Source organism: Coregonus lavaretus (assembly GCF_964263955.1).
Source record: "Coregonus lavaretus genome assembly, contig: HAP1_SCAFFOLD_886, whole genome shotgun sequence".
NCBI lineage: Eukaryota > Metazoa > Chordata > Actinopteri > Salmoniformes > Salmonidae > Coregonus > Coregonus lavaretus.
In genome coordinates, this window is record NW_028157559.1 from 39,940 (window position 1) to 49,404 (window position 9,465).

General features: G+C 44.1%; 1 protein-coding gene across 2 annotated transcripts in view; it reads left to right on the forward strand.

The window, feature by feature from the left end:
* Nucleotides 1-6,511, forward strand: part of LOC311125257 (beta-1-syntrophin-like) — a 28,859-nt gene extending 22,348 nt beyond the window's left edge. Inside the window, exons 6-7 of one of the 2 annotated variants that reach the window (XM_084199308.1) lie at nucleotides 5,111-5,325; nucleotides 5,763-6,511. In XM_084199308.1, the coding sequence (XP_084055434.1) occupies nucleotides 5,111-5,325; nucleotides 5,763-5,852 (305 nt within the window). In that variant the 3' untranslated portion in view covers nucleotides 5,853-6,511. Of the gene's footprint in view, nucleotides 1-5,110; nucleotides 5,326-5,759 lie in introns of both variants that reach the window. The other variant, XM_084199307.1, reaches the window with a different exon arrangement.
* Nucleotides 6,512-9,465: the final 2,954 nt, after the last annotated feature.

Below are 9,465 nucleotides of genomic sequence, written 5' to 3' on the forward strand. Positions count from 1 at the left end.
GGACAGGGTATAGAATAGGAAACTAATACAATATGTCTGGACAGGGTATAGAATAGGAAACTAATACAATATGTCTGGACAGGGTATAGAATAAGAAACTAATACAATATGTCTGGACAGGGTATAGAATAGGAAACTAATACAATATGTCTGGACAGGGTATAGAATAGGAAACTAATACAATATGTCTGGACAGTGTATAGAATAGGAAACTAATACAATATGTCTGGACAGTGTATAGAATAGGAAACTAATACAATGTCTGGACAGGGTATAGAATAGGAAACTAATACAATATGTCTGGACAGGGTATAGAATAGGAAACTAATACAATATGTCTGGACAGGGTATAGAATAGGAAACTAATACAATATGTCTGGACAGTGTATAGAATAGGAAACTTATACACTATGTCTGGACAGGGTATAGAATAGGAAACTAATACAATATGTCTGGACAGGGTATAGAATAGGAAACTAATACAATATGTCTGGACAGTGTATAGAATAGGAAACTTATACACTATGTCTGGACAGGGTATAGAATAGGAAACTAATATAATATGTCTGGACAGGGTATAGAATAGGAAACTAATACAATATGTCTGGACAGGGTATAGAATAGGAAACTAATACAATATGTCTGGACAGTGTATAGAATAGGAAACTTATACACTATGTCTGGACAGGGTATAGACTAGGAAACTAATACACTACCTCTGGACAGGGTATATAATAGGAAACTAATACAATATGTCTGGACAGGGTATAGAATAAGAAACTAATACAATATGTCTGGACAGGGTATAGAATAGGAAACTAATACAATATGTCTGGACAGGGTATAGAATAGGAAACTAATACAATATGTCTGGACAGTGTATAGAATAGGAAACTAATACAATATGTCTGGACAGTGTATAGAATAGGAAACTAATACAATATGTCTGGACAGGGTATAGAATAGGAATCTAATACACTACCTCTGGACAGTGTCTGTGAATCTGTGAAAGTGGCACGCTATGGTCCTCTATACACCTCTACGGTCCTCTGGATGTGTGGTTGACTGTTTCTTTTCTCTTTGTAGACTGTGACATTTGGCTAAATCTTTTTCATCTTTTATTTACAGTAAAAAGGTTGTTAATATTAGAATTACAATATTTGTCCTAAGAGCAGCTTAACTCTACGTCCGGGTCTGGGCCTAGCGCCATATTTTGGGTTTTTAAAGGAAAAAGGCCTCTTTTGGCTGAGGAGCTAGGTTTCCATTACCTTTGATGATTATTACGGAGGTTGCGTCCCAAATGGAACCCTATTCCCTAACGCAGTGCACTATATAGGGTGCCATTTAGGTCGCATCTTGAGGGATTTGGCTTTAGCGTCAGAGGGCAACTTGACCGTTATTCAACTGGATCAAAATAAAGCGATGGTCAGAATAAGATAGATTTGGCCAGGGGCAGTTTATTATTTATAATGTATTATTGATTTATTATGTATGATTTATTATCTAGCCTCTATTATTTATTGTAAAGGTGATGTATTTATCCACTGGGATGTTCCTGTTGTGATCAGTGGTCTGTAATACAGAGGTATTGTTGATAGACTGTTGACTATAGGGGTTTATAACGTCATCACAGTTGTGTTTGCTTAATATACTGTTGACTATAGGGGTTTATAACGTCATCACAGTTGTGTTTGCTTAATATTGTAACTTAAGCACCTAAAGCACACAAGCGGGAGCAGGGGTCTCTATCAAGGCTTGCCCCCTATACTGAATATCATACTGTATGTCATGAGTGGGAAAGAAAGCTAACATAGACATGGGCTTGGGGATAAACTACTCCTAGACCCTACAGGGTTAGAGCTTGGGGATAAACTACTCCTAGACCCTACAGGGTTAGAGCTTGGGGATGAACTACTCCTAGACCCTACAGGGTTAGAGCTTGGGGATGAACTACTCCTAGACCCTACAGGATTAGAGCTTGGGATAAACTACTCCCAGACCCTACAGGGTTAGAGCTTGGGGATAAACTACTCCTAGACCCTACAGGGTTAGAGCTTGGGGATGAACTACTCCTAGACCCTACAGGATTAGAGCTTGGGATAAACTACTCCCAGACCCTACAGGGTTAGAGCTTGGGGATAAACTACTCATAGACCCTACAGGGTTAGAGCTTGGGAATAAACTACTCCTAGACCCTACAGGGTTAGAGTTTGGGGATAAACTACTCATAGACCCTACAGGGTTAGAGCTTAGGGATAAACTACTCCTAGACCCTACAGGGTTAGAGCTTGGGGATAAACTACTCCTAGACCCTACAGGGTTAGAGCTTGGGGATAAACTACTCCTAGACCCTACAGGGTTAGAGCTTGGGATAAACTACTCCCAGACCCTACAGGGTTAGAGCTTGGGGATAAACTACTCCTAGACCCTACAGGGTTAGAGCTTGGGAATAAACTACTCCTAGACCCTACAGGGTTAGAGTTTGGGGATAAACTACTCATAGACCCTACAGGGTTAGAGCTTAGGGATAAACTACTCCTAGACCCTACAGGGTTAGAGCTTGGGGATAAACTACTCCTAGACCCTACAGGGTTAGAGCTTGGGGATAAACTACTCCTAGACCCTACAGGGTTAGAGCTTGGGGATAAACTACTCCTAGACCCTACAGGGTTAGAGCTTGGGGATAAACTACTCCTAGACCTTACAGGGTTAGAGTTTGGGAATAAACTACTCCTAGACCCTACAGGGTTAGAGCTTGAGAATAAACTAATCCTAGACCCTACATGGTTAGAGCTTGGGGATAAACTACTCCTAGACCCTACAGGGTTAGAGCTTAGGGATAAACTACTCCTAGACCCTACAGGGTTAGAGCTTGGGAATAAACTACTCCTAGACCCTACAGGGTTAGAGCTTGGGGATAAACTACTCCTAGACCCTACAGGGTTAGAGCTTGGGGATAAACTACTCCTAGACCCTACATAGTTAGAGCTTGGGGATAAACTACTCCTAGACCCTAGAGGGTTAGAAAGCACTCAAAAGTTCCTCCATCCGTAAATGACCTTTTAAGGATTCTGGTAGTTATAGTAACCAAACTGGATCCGCCTTGCTTTGCTTGGGGAGGTTTCTGTGTTTTGCCACTCACCATCAGGGCTGAATGGAGGGTCTTTGTGTCTGACTGAAAGCATCTGTGTGTGCGTGTGTGTGTATCTGTGCGTATCTTTGTGTGTGTGTCTTTTGGTGGGAAAGTGGTAGGGGTCACACAGGTCAAGCATTTCAGGTAGGGAGTAGTATTTCCTTATTGTGGAACAAAAACACAACACCTGAGAGAGTTGGGTACATGTTAGTTTGACCTCTGACCTTTCCATACAACTTCTTCCCACAGGTAATTCTAGGTCAGTATTAAGAGAATGTTGTTGTGACAGCAGTATGAGGACGATATGATACGGACAATGCCTTTATCGTAACAATACCTTTTGGACTACCCCCTAAATACCTTTTGGACTACCCCCTAAAGAAGATAAGTCTGTTGTGAAACTGTCTTTCCAAGCAACAGTGTGTGCTTATCAGTAAAGTGTTCTATCTTGGCTTGAGTCTTTACAAAAGGCTGTTACCTCTTGACAGAGAGCCACACAAGCCTTAGAGTGATTTGCAGAGCTTTACTGGAACAAATGTAAAGTAGTTGCAGAAGTAGCTCGTTGACACTGACACAACAGAGATGGTACGTCCTGCTCTCAGTACAGGAGATCATGTCTGATGAGCATGGAGCAATTCCGAGGGCTGGGACTGACAGCATGGGAATCAACATATCTGACACACAGATCAGTGTATTGTATATGGGACAGACTAGGAATCAGACTTTTTGTCACACCCTGATCTGTTTCACCTGTCTTGTGCTTGTCTCCATCCCCCCACCAGGTGTCTCCCATTTGTTCCCCATTATCCCTTGTGTATTTATACCAGTGTTTTCTGTTTGTCTGTTGCCAGTTCGTCTTGTCTCGTCAAGCCTACCAGCGGTTTTTCCGTGCTCCTGTTTTTCCAGCCCCTGTTTTCTAGTCCTCCCGGTTCCGACCATTTCTGCCTGCCCTGACCCTGAGCCTGCCAGCCGTCCTGTACCTATCTGACTCTGACCTAGTTTACGAACTTGTGCCTGTCCTCAACCTGCCTCTTGTCTATTATTAAATATCAGAGACTCGAACCATCTACCTCCTGTGTCTGCATCTGGGCCTCATCCTGTGTCGTTATACTTTCAAAGAGTACAACATTATATATTAAAAAACATCTATAGGCAAGGCAGAGTCATAAATTATTGTTTTTTTCTCATGAGCTGGAGATTAATTTAATAGGGATTGATTAGAAAAACAACAAATGTGAAATACAGCCGTTGTCTGTTTTTTGTCTAAGTGCGATGACAAGCCAAATCACTTATCTGGATTTAACAAATGCCCGACATCTGCTCCAGAACAAAAGTGTTCCGCCCACTACCACCAAGCAGCAGTAGATGCTGTAAGTCCTAATATACAGCCAGGACAGGGCCTTGTTTTCACCCAGCTGTTGTCCCGTTACAGGCTGGATGTACAAGGTTCAGGAATGACGTAGCTGTACAGAGCTTATTGTGGTCTAGTAGTAGCACTCCCAGCACAAGTACATACTGTATATTGCAAGTCCGGAGACCGGGGTCCGATTCCTGCGTCCTCCTACTATTCCTACCACTTCTCTATCTCCCCCTTTCATTTCGTACATGTATACAGTTTCAAAAATACAGAAAGGTTAGTGGAACTTTATTCACGAGCAGTATGTTGTCCTGTTACAAGCTGTATGTACAAGGGCCAGGAGTTACCCATGCTGTTTGTCCTGTTACAGGCTGTATGTACAAGGGCCAGGAGTTACCCATGCTGTTTGTCCTGTTACAGGCTGTATGTACAAGGGCCAGGAGTTACCCATGCTGTTTGTCCTGTTACAGGCTGTATGTACAAGGGCCAGGAGTTACCCATGCTGTTTGTCCTGTTACAGGCTGTATGTACAAGGGCCAGGAGTTACCCATGCTGTTTGTCCTGTTACAGGCTGTATGTACAAGGGCCAGGAGTTACCCATGCTGTTTGTCCTGTTACAGGCTGTATGTACAAGGGCCAGGAGTGCAGGCTGGTGATCCACTACGAGCAGGGCTTCTCTGTCCTGGCTGAGCAGCAGGGGGAGGACCAGGTGGACCAGGGAAACCAGAACCAAGCCAAACCTCTGCTCTGCTACCCCTTCGAACGCCTCAAGATGTCCTCTGATGACGGGGTCAGGGTGCTCTTCCTGGATTTCAGTGGAAAAGAGGGTGAAATTGTAAGTTTTTTTTTTTTTTTTTTTACAAGAACCAAGGACATGAAAGGACCATTGTTTCTACTAGGGACAGGACCACTCTTAACAACCGTCTCTGTTTGTTGATGACAGTACATGAGACCGTATTTCCTTAAGAATAAAAAACCCAGTTGACTCATATTTCATTGGCGTTGCTCTACAGCTCTATTCAGGCAACTGAACACAAACAAGGAAAGATGGAAAAGTTTCCACAGAATCCCCTATACGTTAAACAGGAACTGAGTCATACATGGGCATACTGAAACACTGTCCTGCATGTCCCTCTGCTGTTTATGAAAAGGACTCTGTTCAGACATGTTCTGCTCTCAGAACACTACAACTGTAATAGAATAGAACTCACCATTAGAACTCATGGAACTGTAATGTAACATCTAACATTCTCTCTGTTCTATGTTCAGCAGCTGGACCTCCACTCGTGCCCAAAGCCTATCGTCTTCATCCTCCACTCATTCCTCTCAGCAAAGATCGCCAGACTTGGCCTGGTAGCATAGAGGTTCTGTTTACCACTGACGGACCACAAGGACTGAACTGTTCCAGAGTTCTAGATTGGAGTGTTCCAGAATTCCACAGTGGAGTGTCCCATAGTTCCACAGTGGAGTGTACAGCACAGAGAAGGACATGGCTTATAACTGAACTATGACTGAAGAAGAACAAGGACTGATGTTCAGTGAACTAGACACATGATCTACCCTGATTCAAAGTCTACACAAACAGCTCAAAATGAATGGATCATGTTTCAAAAACTTTAACTAGTTGATTTGTATATTTATAGAAACACATGCATTACCGATGACATCATATACACAGTGAGAGTGTAAAAGATCAGTTACAGCAGAATAAATTGTTTTGTTAAAATCGTTGTTAAGCTGTAGAAGAACACTAATCTATTGTTTTGGTACTAAAAAGATACTGGAGGTATTATCAATCTAGCATCCATCCATTCTACGCTAATCCTTTGTTTGGCAATCTCTGTCTGCAAATAATTCAGCGATTACTGTTTACTTAAATTAAAAAGTTACGGTGAAAAAGCTCTGTAAAGGCTGCTTGAAATTTAGAATTGTCCTACGCCTTTGGCAGCTATTATATGATTCAAGGCTTAGTTTTATTTTAACTCCGTTAATGATGCACATAAATTACATATTTAAAGAAATCTCTGGATTCTCTTTGTATTTCAGGTTGTTCTTGTGGTCCAACTGCTATTCACTGCATTTCCTCAACAAGAACAAACCAAAGCAACATCACCACATCCCACAAAACACACACTCTAAAATGTGTTCAAGTCTCTTTCCAAAAACTGTCTTCACTTGTGGAGGAATGGGTTGAATGAATGCAATATGACAACTAAAATGTCAAAACACTGCAACTTGGGATGGCCCATTCCATAGAATAGACTAGAATAGACTAGACTAGACTAGCTCAGCAAAGTTAACCAAATAAGCACAACACACCTCCTGATTGGTGTTTACATGCCACTGAGTAACGAGCAGGCATCCAAGCCACTCACACACAACCTGTTGTTCAGCGTCAGAGCTGTTCAGAGCCACCGTGCACAGCTTGAAGCCATAACTTAGCCCATCTATTCAAATACAAAGGGCATTGATAGACTTTTTGAATGTCAATTTTATATAAATCAGAGAACTGCTGGAGTTTCCAAATTAATCAGCAATTAGTGTGGCCTTTGTTGTGTCCTGAGGGCTCTGTCTCTCAGCGGCCTGGCCGTTTCTAGGAATATGTTGTGTGTGTAAGCAAGTGTGTGTGTGTGTGTGTGTGTGGTTTGGTTCTTCTACCCTTGTGGGGATATAAAATCCCCAATGGTCCCCACAAGGATAGTAAAACAAGGAAAATTGTCCCTCGTGGGGACATTTCCCACGTCCCCATGAGAACAACGGCTATTTTAAGCTTAGGGGTTAGAATTAGGGTTAGGCATTAGGTTTAGGGTTAAGGTTAGGGGTTAGGATTGGATAGAAGGACAAAGGATAGAAGGACAAAACATGTTTTCCTACCTTTCAGGACCACAATGTCCTGACAAATCATCAGAATGTCCTGACAAGATAGGAAAACAAGAACAATTGAGAAAAGTCAGGACTTTTTTCATGTCCTAAATTTGTTAAAATGCTGTTTTAGGCTTAAGGGTTAGGTTTAGGGTTAAAGTTCGGACAAGCTCACTCGCCCTGCTTGTTTTATTGCATAAGTAAAAATCACTGATCTGATTTCACCTCAGTAAATTGCACATGTTTTACTAATAACTCAAACTCTCCCCTATCATTACTGAGGGTCGTTGGTCCTGCCTTTAAATGTGAAGTATGACTTAACAGAAGGGGCAGGTTTTGAATATTACTAATGAGGACGGACCTAGACCTAACTCAGTAATTCTGTACTAATATTTACTTCTTTATTTTGCCTGAAGTCATTGAGAACAGATTCTCTTTTACGATAAGGACCTAACCGAGAGGGAGCTAAATATTGAAGATGGTATATACCATGAAAAATAGAATACTTGGTAGTTATCCCAAAATAATTGTTTAAGTCCAACCCTTACTTTAGTCTAATTGGGTCGCCTGTGGTGGGATTAATCATGAGACCAAACCCAATAGGAGCCTTGGAGCACCTATAGGGGAGCATTGTTAGCCTGGATGCCTGTCTGTTGTTTGGCAGTAGAGCAGGAACAGACTGGCACCCAGGCCAGAGCCAGTGGAGAAAACAAAGCCCCCTCAGAATGTATCAGGTCCCAAGGTTGCGAACCAGAGGAGAGGCTTGACCCCCCGTTCAGTTCCCATCATCCCTTTCATGCTCTGGGCCAGGGGAGAGTGGAGAGTCTCGACCCGCAGTTCAGTTTCCATCACCCCTTTCATGCTCTGGGCCAGGGGAGAGAGAGGGAGAGAGAACAACAGTCCTGTGGGACAGGAATGTACTGCTGGAGACCGCTGCCAAGTCAGTGCCTCCTCTCACAATTCACCTCTCAGAACCACCTCTCGATCCACCCTGTCCTCTCTACTCTTCATTACCCACGCAGCCTGGTATAGAGTAATGAGGACTGGGGGGATGGTATGGAGTAATGAAGACTGGGGGGGGGGGGGGGGGGTGGTATAGAGTAGTGAGGACTGAGGGGGGTATAGAGTAGTGAGGACTGAGGGGGGTATAGAGTAGTGAGGACTGGGGGGGGTGGTATAGAGTAGTGAGGACTGAGGGTGGGGTGGTATAGAGTAGTGAGGGCTGAGGGGGGGTGGTATAGAGTAGTGAGGGCTGAGGGGGGGTGGTATAGAGTAATGAGGACTTAGGGGGGTGGTATAGAGTAATGAGGACTGAGGGGGGGGGTATAGAGTAGTGAGGGCTGGGGGGGTGGTATAGAGTAATGAGGACTGAGGGTGGGTATAGAGTAGTGAGGACTGAGGGGGGAGTGGTATAGAGTAGTGAGGACTGAGGGGGGAGTGGTATAGAGTAGTGAGGACTGAGGGGGGGTGGTATAGAGTAGTGAGGGCTGAGGGGGGTATAGAGTAGTGAGGACTGAGGGGGGTATAGAGTAGTGAGGACTGGGGGGGGTGGTATAGAGTAGTGAGGACTGAGGGTGGGGTGGTATAGAGTAGTGAGGGCTGAGGGGGGGTGGTATAGAGTAGTGAGGGCTGAGGGGGGGTGGTATAGAGTAATGAGGACTTAGGGGGGTGGTATAGAGTAATGAGGACTGAGGGGGGGGGGGTATAGAGTAGTGAGGGCTGGGGGGGTGGTATAGAGTAATGAGGACTGAGGGTGGGTATAGAGTAGTGAGGACTGAGGGGGGAGTGGTATAGAGTAGTGAGGACTGAGGGGGGAGTGGTATAGAGTAGTGAGGACTGAGGGGGGGTGGTATAGAGTAGTGAGGGCTGAGGGGGGGTGGTATAGAGTAATGAGGACTTAGGGGGGGATGGTATAGAGTAGTGAAGGCTGGGGGGGGGGGGTATAGAGTAATGAGGACTTAGGGGGGGTGGTATAGAGTAGTGAGGACAGGGGGTATAGAGTAGTGAGGACTGAGGGGGGGTATAGAGTAGTGAGGACTGAGGGGGGGGGGGGTATAGAGTATTGAGGACTGAGGGGGGGGGTATAGAGTAGTGAGGACTGGGGGGGTATAGA